Source organism: Dermacentor silvarum, chromosome 10 (assembly GCF_013339745.2).
Source record: "Dermacentor silvarum isolate Dsil-2018 chromosome 10, BIME_Dsil_1.4, whole genome shotgun sequence".
NCBI lineage: Eukaryota > Metazoa > Arthropoda > Arachnida > Ixodida > Ixodidae > Dermacentor > Dermacentor silvarum.
Window position 1 is genome coordinate 63882204 of NC_051163.1, and position 18346 is coordinate 63900549.

Here is an 18346-nt window from a genome sequence, read left to right on the forward strand (position 1 = left end):
CAGAAATAACACCGCGGGTGGTGTTCATTGTGTGGTGCGGGTTCACAGTCACAGGAAAGTCTCCAAACGACACTAGATTCTGTAGTTTATCATGCTGTTTCTTATCGCGGAGTTCCAGGAGGAGGTCACCGCTGGCCATCCTCGTCGCCTTGTAACCTGGTCCTATAGTCTCAGTCAGAGTCTTTGCAACGATAAAGGGTGAGATCACTCTCACGGTCTTTTCAGTTTTCTCACTGTGTACCACGTGGTAGCGTGGAAAGTTTTCAACTTGTCGGCCAAAAAATTTAAAACCTTCTTCAGTGCCCCCCTCTTATGGGGGCGATCAGAAAGCGCGGGAAAAGAATTAGCCATAAAATATTCATGTGTCGGCAGAAACGCCAGCGACCCACCATGGAGTCCTACTAGGGGACGCTGCAGTGCCTGTAAACATAGGCCCTGCAGACTGCCAGCTGTACGTCACCACTAATACCGAATATGAAATAATCTAGGCAGGCTACTCACACAGGGTTAACCCTCGCTGCCAAGAAGATCGGAAGGAATATAGAAGAGAGGAGAAGACAGGAAAGATTAAAAGTAAGACAGAAAGACGAAGGTTGGAGAGGAGGATAGGAAAAGGCAACTACCGATTTCTCCCGGATGGGTCAGTCCGGGAGTGCCGTCTACGTGAAGCCGAGGCCAAAGGGGTGTGTTGCCTCCGCCGAGGGGCCATAAAGGTCCAAGTACTCAGCATCGGCTCAACCCCCAGTATCCCATTTTCCCCGGACACGGCTAAGCCACGCACGGTTAAACGTGGGAGGGTGCAACTCTCGTGTGCTCGGGTACGTGGTGGCGCAACTCACCAAACGCCTGCTTGCGCAGACGCCCCTGCGGGGACTCCTAAGCCTTCCCAGTCTACGAGCTTGAATACTTCTTCTAAGCATGCAGTGAATAGCATTGGAGAAATTGGGTCTCCTTGCCTGACCCCTTTCTTTTTAGTACTTAGCCTAGCCCAAAAGTCCGGACTAGCTAGGTGCCCATGAGCTCCGCTGTCTCTTTAGCATTGCGCCTCGAGGGCAAGCTACGCAACTTTTTTTTTTCTTGAGTTTGCGTGTATGCGCGAATTTGTGTGTCTTTGCCAGCGTGTTTCTGTGTGTGCGTGTATTTATATGTACAGATCAGTGTGCGTGCGTAGGTACTTTATACAGTCCAAAATGTTAACCTTTACATGCCACTAACCTCTTCAAGTTTGGCGCAGTGGTTACCGAGAAAAACGATTTCAATACTCCACTGTATTTCTCCGTTGAAATGTAGCTAGGAGCTACTGAATAAACCTTGCTCTTAAATGCCGACGTTTGCTCTTAAAGCTTTCTTGCGAATATGTTACGACACTGAAGACTTCTTTTGCTTATAACTCCATTTTTTCTGGCAAATGCGAACAATCTTATAGATCACGAAGGCTTTCGTGCATGCTCTTGGGCCCGGCCCAAACGGAGCGGACTTTCACGGCGAACTTCGCGCGGCCCGCACCAGCGCAGCGGAACGCCAGCGTGCCGCCGCCGTGCTGCACCCACATGCGGCGAAAAACAGGCGGGCGCCAACGCCACGATTTCAGTATTGCTAGAAACAGCGTGATTCCATTCCCAGTAAAATGCAACGAAAAAATAGTTTTCTATCTGCAACTGAACCATATTGGCCGCGCCTGGACGGCTGTGACCAGTCGATCATTGTACACGATGCGCGCAGCTTTTGTCGCCATGTTCGCTCTAGACTCGTTGGCTGGCTAGCCCATTCAAATGCGGCAGCATGAAGTCGGACGTGGCCGCGCCCTGGGGCGGTATTCTGTAAGAGTCTATACCTAGTGGACTGTCCATTTCCGCTGTCACTGATTGGCTGCTGCTTGATGTGCAGGAAGGTGCCAGCCAGTCTACTTCCTGCACGTCAAGCAGCAGCCAATCAGCGACAGCCGAAATGGGCAGTCCACTAGGTAGACTCTTACAGAATACGGCCCCCGATTCGTCCGCGTTAACAGCCTTCATTCGCCACTTCCGGTGAGCGGTTGACGGCCTGCGAACATATCTAGCCCTCCTTGATCAATGGCGAACAGCCGCCGGCCGCCGGGCAAACAGCCAAGCGCGGCGGTTCGGCAGTTTTTTGCACAAAAAAAAAAAAATCGCTCAACGTGGGTCGGGCATAGGCGCGCGGCGGAGATGAGAACCAATATAGCGCCGACAGAGACCGCGTCTGGACCCTGAAAACCTGGCTTGGTATCGACCAAGGAGGTGTTTCGGTATCGAAACGCCCTATACTAACGCTAGCTGAGGGGTCGTCGCGAGCTCTGCGCGTTCCCGTAGCAGCGCGAGCGCGCGAGCTAACGAGCTCCTCAGTGCAGCGGGTGGATGTAGAACGTTGCGAAAAAGACTGGCCACGGTAGCTGTGTGATTAGGACATGCAGCACGTTCATCAGGTCATTACCAACGCCTTGAAGAAACTGACCTATGCCAAGTATATTACTGACAAGGTATGGCGTTTCGCCCGACATTTCTCGATTTATCTACTAAATGTCTTGTGTAGTTCACGACTCTTATTAAAAAGGAAGCGTTAAAACATCGTGGCTGTTGCAACCGTTTATCAGTACTGCAAAGTACTGCTTCTACCGGTAGCGTCAGTGCGTATACACCTAGGTAGGCCTTTTCTTTGCTGGCTAGTTGGGACAGTGCCGTTGTATCGCTAATATCCCTCTTCCCAGCACCCCATCTACGTTTGAGAGATACACGAAGGCTAACGAAAGCACGCAGAAATCAACTCAGAGGTGCGTGTAAATGATGCCACAGTAGTTTGCAAAGGCACCGCATGGCATGTGCTCAGATGCAGTGCTCTGGTGCTTATGAGCCGTCCAAGCGACTGCCTTGCAAGACATCCCCAATGCCTGGACTTAACGCACAATTGTATACCACTACGCCCTATTCCGTTCAGCGCAGCCATCGAACAATACTTATCTTATATACCATGCACTGTACTCCGTGCACGCGGACATCAGCAATCTTGCTATGCGGCGCGCACCACGGCAGTGTCCCCACGGCACTGCCTCCTACTTTCCATCTTCGTCAAACTCATCACCACAGATATTTTTCTTGTTCCTTGTTTACGTAAGCTGACGGTGCAAATCTATGGCCAGAAAACCTGGAAGGTAATGATGGACATTTAGAGGCTGCTTACGCAACAAGTGATGAAATGAAAATTGTGAACTTGCCCCGTTAGCACGTGTTTTCGTTCTAAATACCACGTGCCAACTATTTGAACAGAAAACTGTCTTGCTGAGATAGGAAGTATGGATTAGAGAGCGAACACTCGTAGATGACCATCTCTCATTGTATATAAACAAATATATACAGAGCTCTGCCCAAGTTAAATGTTTAAGTGCAATATGGCTCGTCGTAAAATTCGTACACAGATAACGTGATGCTTGTGATGTCGTGTTCGAAATTCAATAAAACCAAGCAAAATTAGATAGTTAAATGATTTGTTTCTTGATTGTTCTTACCTTGGATTCCTACATTTAAACATGACCCGGTATAAAAAGTACGTAAATAATTACGCAAATTAGACTAATTAACGTTTTGGCCAAAAGAGCTATGCTATTGATAACAGCGGAAGACTTAAAGCACGTCATCTGAGGAACTCATAACTGTTTCAAGAAATGCAATAAGTTGGTACTGCTGATTTTTAAAGCGTAATGAATTTCCACCAATTTCACACAGACAAGCGCCACTGAAGAGCTCAAGCGCGCAACTGCCACGCCCTTAGTAGACGCCAATTAATGACGTGCCTCGTGACGCCTAACCAACGAGCGATAAGGAAGCGACCGAGACCGCGGCTTGATAAGGACGCTCGCGTGATGCTCGCCTACGTATGGGGCACAAGCAGTGACGTGACTTATGGGCTTCTACTATGGGCCGGTAACTTGCGCTCTTCAAATGTTCGGATTCGCTCTTTTGTATGAAATTGGCCGCAATTCATTACACTGTAAAAATTTGCAGCGTCAACATTTCGAATTTCTTGAAACTACTGTGGGCTTATGCGCGAGCGCGCTTGAAATATTCCATTGGAATCAATTGCATAGCTCTTTAGATTAAAATGTTCATTCGCCTAATTTTCATGGTTAGTTGCCTACTACATCAAGTCAGTTCTCAAATGTACGGCTGTGGTAAAAGCAATCAAGAAAAAAATCACATAATTATCTAACGTTTTATATTGTAAAGGAATTTCGAAAGCATTTTATGAAAAATTCGCAACCATTCCACTGTGTGAATGTGGGCTACCAGCGTAGCTGTAAAAGAATTGCACAAAGATCACTGGGCGAGTAGGCAACTGAAGTGGTATGACCGGATACAGGTACCCATTCGCCGTGGTCAGCCGCGGCATGGAACCACGCACTAACGCGTCCTTATATATACATGCGCCACACACTTTCCACAACGCCACATCGCTCCGTTCACCAAAGGTACGCACAAACACGGCAATTGCGCTGTCGCGTTTAGTCACGCCACGAATGTTCGCAATCACTGATAGGTCGTTTTCAAATCACAATCGGTCACACACACACGACAACTGAAGCCAAACGTTTTGCCCACGAAGTCCCGGCGGAATCGCGTATCCGTACCACTCTTCCGAGCGTGGTACCTCCGCCGTTGCGCCGCTATAAGAAATCGCTTCGCGATTTTGGGGGCTTTCCGCTCGAGCCCACCGCTTACGGGCAGCTTCCTCGGCACGCTCCTCGCTGGTTCGCGCCGCCCACCGCTATCGCTCACGCTCACGTCTGCGGTCCCGAAGTAGGGCCCCGAGCTTGTTGTTCGGCAGTACGCACTACACGCGGCCTCCGAATAGCAGCGCACGCATACTAACTGCCTATTCGGTTCTTTGCGCAGGCGCGGAAATGCAGCAGATGGCTTGTTAACAACGACCTGTCGCACCAAACGATCGATGCGCGCTGCGGCCATTACCGCTCCCTCGGCGCAACCAAACCGAGCCGCTGGCTAAGTCAGGAGCTCGGGTAGCTGTCAAAACCGCATCACGTTCACGCTTCGCGACATTGAACCTCACCAATCACCATAAAATCGTTTTCGAACAACAGTCTGTCGCATACCGCACAACTGAATCCGAAATGTCTGTCCAGAAAGTCCCTCTGGAATTTCGCAGGAGCACCCTTGTGCTCGTCCAATATACAGGCGTAGTACCTGCGTCGCTTCACCGCATTATCCGCTTCGCGACACCCGTCTTCCTGTCAAGCCCGCCGCTTACGGGCAGCCTCTCGCGCACGATCTTCGCTGCTACTCGCTGTCCGTTTCCTAGCTTTCCTCTTGCTACGCCAAGTGGCAGCACCTGCCTTACTGGCTTGCTTCGCCTGCTCATAGAGGACAGCGTTATGTAGCATTGGGTGGTTTCTTAGGTTTCCTCTTGCTACCAGGTGTCAGCACATGCCTTACTGGGTTGCCTTTGCTCCTCATAGAGGGTGCGGGAATTTTTAGGCACGGACATTGAAAAATCTGTGGGTGGGTAGGCATATACAGATCCGAGGTAAAAGCCTATGATATAGTGGTAAAGTAGCACGATAGGGTACAGTAGCGCAGTTGAGGGCCAAAATGAAATCGGCTGAGGAATGACAGTGGTAACTGGCTACTATACAGGGCAAAGCATTCGTCTTAATTAGGAGTTCAAGCAAATGCTGAGCTAACAGTACTAAGTGAGCTGCTACAACTCACAGAGCTCTACGAACATTGCCTTCAGCGTCGGCGTGAAGCCCGCAGGAGGGCAGGCAGTTCAAGACTAACTCAAGCTTAGGAACACTTTCAAGCAGTAGAACGTACAGTAACCGCACCAATTCCAAATATCACGGTTTCGAGCAAACCGCCTTCTCCGCCTAATTCGATTACGCAAACACCCTTCACAAACCAGCTGGATAAATGCCGAGGTTCAGTGTCGAATTCTAAGAACTCAGTAACACCAGTGACAAAGCCGCTGATGGCTCTTGTGAAACTTTCGCTCGCGATTCCGAAGTACAGAGGAAGATAGGAGCGCCGACACGCCTACATTGCGTACTTTACAATGCATTTGGCGCTTCCAGCAAATGTCTGAGCGACGCGACGTGCCGAGCTTCCCATCGCGTTCTCTTGACTCTTCGTGATCTTTCTTCGCTATAGTTTCGTAAAGTGCTATATATCCCTTTTTTTTTCATCATTTGTTAGCGCTGCAGATATGCGCACCACAGCTCCACCTTCAAGCAACTGCTTGGGTTCCTGGAGGACACGGGACTAGTGTTTAAGCTGTAAATGCACCGCCTGCCTGCCGCTGTCAGCTGTGTGTGCTGCGAGCGTGACGATCGTGTTTCCCTCTCTTCTTTCCTCATTCTCTCTTCTTGCCCTTCCCAGAGGCTCCGAGAAGTACTCCCTATAGGGCTGCAGAAAAGAGCACCTCTTCATCACACAACGCTCTCTATCTTCTGTATACAGAGCAGGGTACAAGAACGCCCAACACGCGAGTATCGAGCGATGCTCGTCGGCCAGTCGGGACATTCCAATATTGTGAAACTCTGAGGCCCACGATGAAACGCGTGTCATTCTAGAGCATGCTTCACTCGTTATTTGCAGCTGGAAAAAGACATCATGGATAACCAGCGCTGGCCAGGAGGCGCATGGCAGTGTGAGTCTTATTCGTGATCATTAAGCGAGCCTGCGACAACGTAGACAGGGAGTTGTTACAGGGTATTCTCAAGCCCGAAACCATAGATTTTTAAGACCCACCAAATTGGCAGTTTTTATGCTACTTACGTCACCCGAAGCAGTTTGTTGACATCACGACACTCGAAGGAGGCACCGGAAAGGAGCACGGGATTGTGTTCTAACGCGATAGCGTTAAGGGCCCCGTGTCGCAGAAAATCCGGCGTCGGCGTGGATGTCGGCGTACGTGGCGGAAAAAACATCCGCAACCACCCCCACCGCGCCGGCCCTCAGCGTGGCGCAAGGTGTTATTGCAGGAGAAAATCATTCCGAACCACCCCGACCGCGCAGGCCCTTCGTCGTGGTGGAAGGTGTTAGAGAACAAAAATTGAATTTCTCCCAGTAAAATCTGTCAGAAAAATGCTAATGTACAACTTAAGCACAACATACAGACATGGTGGCGTCGGCCTGTTATTTCAATGTACGAGAAAACATAATTCCGTTACGAGGAAACTAAAAGACGAACCTCTTTTGCCAGCATGTTTACCATAAAAACACCGGCTCGGGTAGCCTACTTGCGAAAATCTTATCCAGATGGCGCTGGCATCCTCGGCAGGTTAGAGTTACTGTATATGCTCCCTACGGGTAGGGAGCATATTTAGTCGCTCTACGGCAGGTCAAAAATGCGTTTCGGACACACGCGCGCGTTGGGGCAATATCAAACAATTAATAAAATAATGAAAAAAGGTCCTAGGGCCTTTACATTTTTATATAAGACAACTCATATTGCCCCTGCAAAACGTCTTCCCAGCAATGCATTTCTGTTTAAAGTGAAGCCGACTTTAAGGGGATCGGTAAGCTTGGTCTTTGTAAACTGGCTTTCCTACGTTCTGTGTGCAGTGAATGAAGCCTACTTGCCAGATGCGAACGAAGCGATGCGAACGCGTCCCGATAACGCTATCGCGTTCTGCTCTTAAAGGCGCAGCTTAAGCGTCCTCCATTTTTTTTTTTTTTTCGTGGCGTCCCTGCGTGGTGCAGCGCGGCCGCATTCGCCAAATATGATGTTCACAGCATTCTCTACACGATGCGCATTTTTTTTTTTCAAAAGTGTAAAAAAATATGTCAAAGGTTGTTTAGGGGCCCTTAAAACAGGGCTTTTAATTTAAAGGAGGGGAAAAAGAAGTGAAACTGAATTATGCGGAAAGCTACAGCACGTACAGAGCACGCTAATCACGTCGCAAGATTCTTGTCACAAATAGGGAGGAGCTTTATAACAAATGCCATTAGTTGGTCAGGGGCAGCCCAAAGTGATCGAATAGTACTGCCGAAGGCTAACGTCGTTCTGGGCAGACCAGCGAGATGAGCGCAGAACGCTCCGGCTAGCCAAGTTGAATTCGCCATTCCGGGGCATTTCATTCACGACTTCACGAACCATTTAGGGACGTCAATCGGCGATCAGCCGTCGGCCATCTATCAACGAGGTGCTCCCTTACAGCTGATGCTATAATACGCGTGCTGCATCACCTGCGCCCGCACTATTCGTGCACCGGGCAGGGGCGGTTAAACCGACAGCGGCATTGAAACATGTTACTAGTTCAAACGTATACGACATTCAGGTGTCTGCTTCACGGCACCTATAATGCTGCATTTATGCAAGGCATCTTTATTAATGACCTTAACTGATTGAGTGCGGTTGTTGACTCGCTATTCAGCCACGTTGCACTGATGTCATCCGCGATAGTTACGTTTGATTGCACGCCCTGAAACTTGCGCACCGATGGCAACTCCCAGAAAGATATTCCTGAAATGCGCCCGGTGTAGTCGGCTCGGTGTCGATGGCCATAGAAACGCTCCGTTTCTGGAGCACTTTCGCTGCAAGAGCCGGCCTTGTGATGTTTGTTTGTTTGTTTGTTTGTTTGTTTGTGTTTGTTTGTTTGTTTGTTTGTTTGTTTGTTTGTTTGTTTGTTTGTTTGTTTGTTTGTTTGTTTGTTTGTTTGTTTGTTTGTTTGTTTGTTTGTTTGTTTGTTTGTTTGTTTGTTTGTTTGTTTGTTTGTTTGTTTGTTTGTTCGCTTGCTTGCTTTTATTCGAGCCTACTGGAGAGTACTTCTCGGACCCAAGCAGGAGCATGAACTCGTGAACAAGACAAAATGCATTGTAACCATTTTACAAACAGGGCCGGTTGAAGCGACAATATAGAGGCGCGTAGTGCACCGCGGACGCTTTGACGGCACAGTCTCAGCTAAACTTTCGACACAAACGAAAGCACCATCACGCTCACAGGTCGAGACCGTGGCGGCTACTCAAAAGGGAGTCGCCCAGTTCGAGCTTCTGCTGGAGAAGGAGGACTGCGACCTGCACGGCACTCTGCACAACGGCACGGCAATCGCCCTCGTGGACCTGTACACGTGGGCGACGGCTTGTACGCTGTACGATGAAGGCACGCCTTTCACAAGTCTCAACATCCAGGCCAGGTATGCAGAATCAGAATCAAGTTTGTTATTTCTTGTTGATTGATCGATTGCGTTCAACGGCCCAAAGCCACGCTAGGGCTATGAGACACGTCGTAATGGATGCTCCGGGCTCATTTTTACCACCTGCGCTTCTTAACTTTGCACCCAATGCCGTGTACACGGGATTTCTTGTTGCCAGTTTATGTAAGTACATGCAATGAACAACAATAAACGGGAACTTGTCACTGAGTGAGGTGTTTTTCGTAGGTTTCTGGCTCCAGCGATGCTTGGAAACGTCATCGTAATGAACTCCCGAGTGACCCACCGCGGCGGAAGGATTGCTTTCGTCGAAATGAACATTCTCGACAAGACCACAAAGCGGATCCTTATCCAAGGAACTCACACTTTGTTCAACTTGTCCACATGAACTTCCCGAAGTTTTCAAACTAATGGTCGATGAACGCCCAATTTAAAAACTGCGATAAATAAACTTTTGTTTGAAAACTTCATCGCTGGGCCCTGGCCAAGTCATACCGATCAAGCAATATGGGGCAGCGACGGTGGCCGAAAGCAAAAATAATAATAATAATAACAATAATTATTATTATTATTATTATTATTATTATTATTATTATTATTATTATTATTATTTCAGAACAATATTTGCATCTCTGTTCACATTGTCATCACCACGAGCCGCCGCTTCCTTGTCATCGTAGCTCGGTACCTTGGAGAATAAAGAAGTTCCTCAGAAGTGGTCGAGGTTGCTTCTCGTTCCTCAAGTCCTCTCACCATTTCTCCTTGGAACTCCGCTATAGGAACGTCGCATCACCCCACCGTTTGCCGCGTTGTCCAGTCTAGAACCACCCTGTACAATTGACACCGCCGTCTCAGCGTGGCCTTCTCCCGTTTGGACCATCAGCATCCGTCAGCGTGACCCCCAAGTGTTCTCTGGCTTACGCGGTGAAGACGTCGAAGACTGGCTAGAGAACTACTATTGATTCAGCGACTACAATAGGGGGGGGGGGGGGGGGGAGCAATTCTCATCCACTCCGCGACGTCCCTTTCTACCGCGCCGACGTCGCTAAAGCTTGGCTCTCGAACCACGAGTCTGACAAGGAGAAAACAGCATTGGCCACACCCGCCGCCCTCTACGAATTCAACGTGATGCCTTTACCATGCAATGAGTCTGCCGCATTCGAGCGTATGATAGAGTGTCTTATGTGGTATAAAATGGAAGGCCTGTCTGTGCTACCTTAACGTCATAGTGTCTTTTGTACAGCATTCTCACAACATCTTGAACGCCTTGACGAAGTTAAACCGGTCTTGTCAAGGCTGGACTGCAGCTGAACACAACAAAAATACGGCTTCGCAAGCACTTTTGAACTAAGTGTCCCAGAACCATCAAGGTTCTTGGACACTTAGTAAAGAAGGAATGCGGCCGGACGCGGAGAAAATTCCGCCCTGAATTTTCCCGCCTTTCCCACACCTTTTCCCGCCCTGAACACCAAAAACACTTGAGCAGTTCTATCGGCCACGCCCAATACCGCTACTTAGCCCGCATTAAAACAGCGATATCTCCTAGGACGCTCACAAGCATCGCTACGACACGACTCACAGCAGTCGATGTTCTGCGCTGGCCACGAAGTATCACTCTGGACACGTGTCCACGGTTTATGTGACAAATTTCGCAGTCGTTTTCTTGGACCCTACCGGATATTAAGCGAACTATACCCATTTATTAACTGCATCTCGCCTCCGTATATATACTCCCTCCGATCGTCTTTGTCGCGAGACAGAGATTGTGCGCTTGTCTCGCAGGCGCGAGGAAAAGCGGACAAGCGGGTGCTCGCGCCTGCGAGAGAGAAACGATTGTATTCCTAAATAAACGCATCACTGTTTTGATGATCCAAATATAATCTCACTATCAGGGATGGAGCAGTCTACCTGACTGGAGCAGCATTATTTATTTGGGGTGTTGCTATGCTGTGCTCCGCCACACCCGAACGACCGCTGCTTCGCGTCGGCGCCCGGCACCGCGGCTTCCGCCGCGGCCCTGGGGTACAAACGCGAGCAGTATCCGCTTGTTTACACCACCACAGTTCACCGACATCAAAAGCCGTCATGCCACATCACCACCACTGCAAAGATTTCCGCCACTAGAACAAACGCAACAACAATAAAGCGCGGCCGGCGTGGGCCAGACACCGCCAGACATTCAACGCGCCCTAAACGATTCGCTCCCTACGCACGTAGGAGCTGCGCTCGGCAAGGTCGCTGCGCCCGGTCCCGGAGATAAGAGAGCCACGCTCAGCGGAGAGGAGTGCCTCAAACGTCCCTAAGCGATTATGTCCCTAGGCACCTAAGAGCTCCACGATTGCCATAACAACGCGTGTTGAGCGGAAGTCACGTGACCCTCAGTGCCACGCCCCCGCTGTGCCTACTAGCAATGGTAAAGTCGACGTGACCCGCAGTGCCACGCCCCCGCTGTACTTACTAGCAATTGTAAAGTCGCGACCCGGCCAGCACGCAGGTATTGGAGACAGTGTGGCGAGATTCACGCGCTGTCACAGCAACCACGCTCCTGAAGATTTCGCTGCTGCTCTCGGTCTCTGAAAAGTGAGATAAGATTTCTCCGCCGGTGTCTTTCTCGCAGCCCCTTTTCTTCGCGAGAAAAGCAGACTTTGGAGTGTGGTGTGTAAGCTTACAAGTTGTGTTCTGGATCTTTGAGTGTGAGTGTCAACCAGCAACCGTCACACTAAACCAATCGCGGCACGGGTCTCTGTCGTCTTCTTCAACATACCACAGAAAACACAGTAGCGCGTCTGCTTCACTAAAACTGCTACAGAAGTTTCGTAGGCTTTGTTTTGAAGCGCGTCGGCAGAACAAACTTCCGGCGGCTCGTAACAATGTAAGTTCAAAGTTCGCGCCCATCTGCTCCGCTGCGCTGCAGAACCCCTGATTGGAGGCGCAAAGGGAGATGGCACGCCAACAGAGGTACAGGGCTACACTTCCGGCTTCAAAAAAGTTACGTCAGTACCTCTCCTGTTTTCTTCTTTCCTCCATGAGAGTCAGTACACTAACTCTATGGAGGCAGTTCGTCCGTATAGTATATATTGGGCTATACATAACACGGTGTGAGAAGACCAAGTGCTCCGACGGAAGCGCGCCGCGCGTCTCATGCGTCAACTGCCACATAAGTCTGGTGCCAGCAATGTCACCCGCTTACTCGCCAGAGCTCAGGCCATTTGCACTGACTTTGCATTTTTATTCCCCTAGAGCATACAGATGTGTACGAGCTGTTTTCAACACATGCCTCCCGCATCCAAAGACACTGTGTAAATGATAGCTATCCATTGATAGGGCTGCTGACTTTTCAAAAGAGGCAATGACTGCATTGGCTATCAAGGTAAAGCACGGCTCTCCACATTATGCAATCTGGTTGTGGATGAGATGGCCATTCAGAGAAGGCGTGTGGGATTGGAAAAGCTTCCATGCATATGTTGACGCCCAGGCATTGATGTCAATGATGACAGCTTTCCAGTTGCCAAAGATGCATTTGTTTTAATGCTTGTTGCAATCAATGGCAGATGGAAGCTGCCGATTGGCTACTTTCTAGTGCATGGCCTTGGTGGTGAGCAGAGGCGCAATTTGGTGCTGCAAGCTGCTAGCTTCACTCACGAAAAAGGTGCACACATTGTGAGTTTGACCTGCGATGGCGCTGCAGCGAATTTGTCATTGCTGCACAGCCTTGGCTGCAAGATGGACCTGACTGAGCTGGATGCTTCTTTTCCACATCCAGTGACAAAAAAAAGCTTTTCTTTGCCATGTTGGATCCCTGTCACATGTTGAAGCTACTGCGGCACACCCTGTTTGATAAAAAGGCTATTGTGATACGAACAAACAGTTCATATTGTGAAACACATTGATGAGCTGCATGAAATCCAGTACACAGAGGGCCTACATTTGGCAAACAAACTTAGACAACCACATATTACCTGGAAAAACCAGCCCATGAAAGTCTCATTGATGGCTCAAACGTTTAGTCAATCGGTAGCAGATGCTCTTAGCGACTGCAGAGCTCAAAAAAAATCAAAATTTTCAAATTCCTTGCCAACAGAAGAGTTTATCAGACATGTCAACAACGCATTTGACATTTTAAATTCAAGACATCCAAGGCAAAAAGAATAGAAAGGACCGCTGTGTCCTGAAAATGCGGCTCCTGTCACTGCGTATGTCAAAGAACTTATGGCCCACTTTTGCTCGCTTAGGGAGTCTGCAGCTGGTAAACTAATGACAGGGACCAACCAAAAGACAACCGTCTATACAACCACTTGGTTACAGAAAATGGCCTATTGGCATATCTTCCGACTTCCAAGCTCAGTCAGGACCACCTTGAGTTACTTTTTTGCTGCACTAAAATCATTTGGGGGCTGCAATGACAACCCAACAGGTCTGTAGTTCCTACTGGAACTACAGACCTGCACAGATGTCCGGCTTCTATGGGAGCAGCTTGCGCCGACTTTCGTTCAACCGGTGGCCATAGGTGGCGCTTGTATAACCTTTTTTAGGCGGGCCCCAGGCAATCAGGAAGCAGGATTAAGTATTGAACATAGCGAAACACCAGTAAAGGGCAGAATTAGGCGACCAGGAGTCAGGAAAAGACGCAGAAAGGATAAGAATAGAGAAGGTAAAATTTGCTACATTAACATGCAGGGTGGTCGTAAGCAGGAAAAATGGCTGGAAATTCAAACGCAACTGAATGATGAAGCGATTAGTGTGTACGCCTTGACCGAAACGCATCTACGAGATTTGGAGCAGCCACCTGTTATTGACAACTTTGTATGGGAAGGGTGCAACAGAATGACCGAGTCAAGGAAAGGCGGAGGCGTAGGCGTACTAATTAGGCGAGGTCTGAAGTGGCGAAGGGTAAACGAGACATGTAAAGAGCATTTATGGATTAGTGGTACATGGCAAGGTAAAAAGACGTGGCTGGGAGTAGCTTACCTGTGGACAGGTAGTGATAGCAGGGAAAAAAATAAGGAATTGGTCGATTGCATTAGAAGCGATATTAATGAGTTCAGTAACTCGGGCCAGGTGATATTAGTGGGAGATATGAACGCGCACATGGACGATTTAGACGGATATACTGATTACAACGGCTCTCTAGTGCTGGATTTGTGTGATGAACAGAACCTTATAGTAGTTAACAGGGAGAATAAGTGTCATGGACAGGTAACGTGGCAATGCGGAAACAGGCAGTCATGTATCGACTACGCCTTAGTCTCAGAAATGGTCTACGAACAACTGGACCAAATGATAATAGACGAAAATGGAAAAAATAGCCTGGGAAGCGATCATAGACGTTTAGCATTAAAGTTTTGGAGAGATACCAGCGCAGAACATGAACCAATAGCCTCAGAGTTTTTAAAAATGAATGACGAGCAAATAACAGAGATCGCAAACAACATAGAGAAGAAAATTGAGGCTTTTCCTAGAGCAGTCTGGGAATATAAGGAACTGGTGGAGGTTATGCAGCATGAAATAAGGCGGACACGGCAATACAATTGTTGAATTGGAAAGAGGAAACCACGTAAGTGGTGGAACAAGGAAATTAAACAAGCTATAGAAGAGCGTAAAGAGGCATCTAGGGTTCATCGAGAAGCCAAAAAGTTGGGATTACAAGAAGAAGAGGTGCTCCTTAGATGGAATACATACCGAGAAAAGAAAAGGGTTGCGAGTGAGCTCGTGCAAGAGAAAATTAAATGCGCAAGTGAACGTTGGGTGCATAACATTCACAAAAGAGACAAAGGCGCCCCAAAAAGATTCTGGAACCATATAAAAGCACTCGGAGCTCCAACTAGAAACTCGCAAACGGCTATAAGGGATGAAGACGGTAACATCTATGAAGGCGATGATGCGCTGCGGTACATCACAGACGTTATCAGGCATAACTTCGGTACGAGAAAAAGCGTAGTTCAGACAACAGATCCAGCAACAACAGAGAGGCCTGAGAGATCAAAATTCAGCATAGAAAGCTTTTATTGGAAAAAGGCAGCAGAAAATGTCCCTAACAACACGGCAGCAGGACCCGATGAAATCCCAATACAGCTAATCAAAAACCTCGGTCCAAAAAGCAAGGCACTGCTGACTAATGCCATAGAGCAAGTGATTAGAACAAAGAATATTCCCGTTGGATGGCGTGAAAGCAAGATGAATCTTATCTACAAAGGCAAAGGAGATAAGGATAAAACGAGCTCGTACAGGCCAGTTACAGTAACGTCGGTGATATATAGAATGGCAATGCAAGCCATAAAATTAGAACTGCCGAAGTGGGTGGAGGAAAACGGTGTATTGGGGGAAGTACAGAATGGGTTCAGGCCAGGCAGACGCTTAGAAGACAATATGTTTGTACTAACTCAGTGCATAGAGATTTCAGTAGCTCAGAAAATACCTTTATGGATAGCATTTCTAGATATTAAAGGAGCTTATGACAACGTAGACAGGGAATTGTTGTGGGATATTCTTCAATACGAAGGCATAGATGACGATTTCGTGGAGCTGCTGAGGGAGATATATCGAGGCAACCAAGTACAAGTGGCATGGGAAGGCCGAAAAGGAAATGAAATGGTGGGAATTCACCAAGGATTGAAGCAAGGATGCCCTCTGTCACCATTGTTGTTCACGCTTTACGTCAAGGGCATAGAAAGACGACTGGAAAACAGCGAATTAGGTTTTGATTTATCCTACATGCGTAATGGACAAATGGTGCAACAGAAGATCCCTGGACTGATGTACGCAGACGACATTGTGCTACTAGCGGACAATAAAAAAAATCTACAGATACTTGCGAATATCTGTGGGAACGCAGCGACAAATCTAGGCCTTAAGTTTAGCACAGAGAAATCAGGGATTATGACCTTTAATGAGCACACGAGTAACTTCGTGGTGTCAATTCAACAGCAAGTAATACCCATAGTGAAGCAATATAAGTACCTCGGCGTACACATAAACGAAGGAAAGAATTACTCAAGCAACCACCAAGATAATCTGAAAATAAAGGGGAAGCGGAATGCAGCATTAATGAAACACAGAGCACTGTGGGGCCACAATAAGTATGAGGTGGTGCGTGGAATCTGGAAAGGAGTAATGGTGCCAGCGCTAACATTCGCAAATGCCATTATATGCTTAAAATCGGATATATTGGCGGGTTTGGAAGTTAACCAAAGATCAGTAGGCCGGTTGGCTTTGGGAGCACACGGTAATACGACAAATGAGGCAGTGCATGGAGACATGGGTTGGGCCTCTTTTGAAGTCAGAGAAGCACAAAGCAAAATTAGTTTTGAAGAAAGGCTCAGGAACATGGATGAAAATAAATGGGCGGCTAAAGTGCACAAGTATCTCTACATGAAAAGCGTGGACACAGAATGGAGGAAGAGGTCAAGGAAGTTGCCAACCAAGTACAGGATAATCGAAACTGTAAATAGACAACCAGGGGTCATCAGAAAGAAAGTGAGAGAAATAGAGACCGTGAATTGGATGCAAAGAATGGAAACGAAAAGGACAATGGAGATTTACAAGAATGAGAAGAAAGAAATTAGTAGGGAAAATCTGTACGATAACACAAAGGGCAGTGCCTTGCTATTTGAGGCTCGAGCCTGTTGCCTAAGGACGAAAACATATCGGAACAAATATTCGGAACTAGATGAGACATGTGTATGCTGCAGTAAAGATCCAGAGACCACTCAGCACATCCTAATGGAATGCGACGGGATCCACCCAGCGAGAACCGTAGGTAACGTGCAACTCCCAGAAGCGCTTGGGTTTAAAGTGGAAGGAAACATAAACAGATCAGCCGTAGAGATCAGCAAGAGACGATTAGAGTACTGGTGGAAAAAAAGTAGGGAAAAGATGGATGCGACCTGATCTCTTAAAATCATAGGCAGCGGTACGAGGTAAATTTTTGAAAAAGAAAAATAATGATAGGTATACAAAAATGCAAGATAAAGAACATGTATAGTATACCTGATTAAATCAAGCAGGCTAGGTGACTATTTGTCGCCGCCCCGTTTCAAAGGGGATGCCAATAAATCATCATCATCCTCATCATCATCGTCTGCTACTCAGCGGGTGGCTGGGCGGCGTTCGAATGTGTGCGCCTGCTCTTGTGCTCTTGTGTAGCGGGCTGCTAGCATATGTGACAATTTCTTACGAAGACAACAGCTAGTATGTCAAAATTGTTTAAGTGTATTCATTGTAGTGGTATGTAATAACGCGTAAAATAGTATACGAATTCTTTCTAGGTTTGCTATTATGCGGAAATTTCGCTCCGCTCCACACAAGAAAAAAAAACTCACTGATGGAGTGATTGTTTACGTGTTTGTTCGGCCCGTCAAATATGCATCGCAAAGCTTTTATGAAACTGTGAAAACTGTTGCTAGAGTCCTTGCTTTGTTCTGATTTACATGATGGCAAACAGCAATATACCACAATATTATGTGATCGTTTACGTTATCCCATCTGTAATTAACTCAAGCAAGCTGCATGTAGCTAAGGGTGAAGTTACATGCCTTCTGCAGCGTCTGCAGATTCACGCAGCTTGTGTGTGGTCTGCGTTTACATATCGTCTGCGTGATTCTTTTAAATGTCCTTGTTCATATCAATATATCAAGTTCTTTATTATTGTATTTCTTTATTGCTCCATTGTACTATATTTTATCCTATGAATCTTCTGGTAATCGGATTTTTTCCTCTACTGCGAAGGCAACGGGAGAAAATGTTATTGTCTGCCGGCTGTACTCGGTTGTTTTCCTTTCTTGCACCGCTCTTCCTACTGTACCTCGTGATTGAAATGAGAAGCAATCATTCGCAAATTTTGTTTTCTTTTTATTTTCGTCAATTTATGCATTTACAAACAATGTAAACCATCTGGGGCAGCCGAAATAGCGGCACGAGCGCTGGAACAGATCGCAGAAGCAGACGACAACGAACAGGTTATAACTAGCGCCACTCTGCTCCTACGTTCTATCCCTAGCTGCAAAAGGGGTGAACTAGACCAGGCGTGCTGGAGCAGAGAGATCTGTGCAGGTCTGTAGTTCAGTAGGTCGTGCTTCAGAGGAGGTTGGCTTGCCGAGGCTAGCGGAATCACGTGACGCCCCTCCTAGTATTTTTTTACCTTCATGCCGCGAGCATGCTGAAAGTCCT

The 18346-nt window shown here is 47.7% G+C and overlaps 1 protein-coding gene across 1 annotated transcript; it reads left to right on the forward strand.

The window, feature by feature from the left end:
* The first annotated feature begins 2364 nt into the window (after nucleotides 1-2364).
* LOC119431597 (uncharacterized) lies at nucleotides 2365-9611 on the forward strand. Its single transcript, XM_037699076.2, has 3 exons — nucleotides 2365-2497; nucleotides 8973-9163; nucleotides 9410-9611. Exons 1-3 carry the CDS (start codon nucleotides 2426-2428, stop codon nucleotides 9567-9569), a joined length of 423 nt encoding a protein of 140 aa, XP_037555004.1. The 5' UTR covers nucleotides 2365-2425; the 3' UTR covers nucleotides 9570-9611.
* Nucleotides 9612-18346: the final 8735 nt, after the last annotated feature.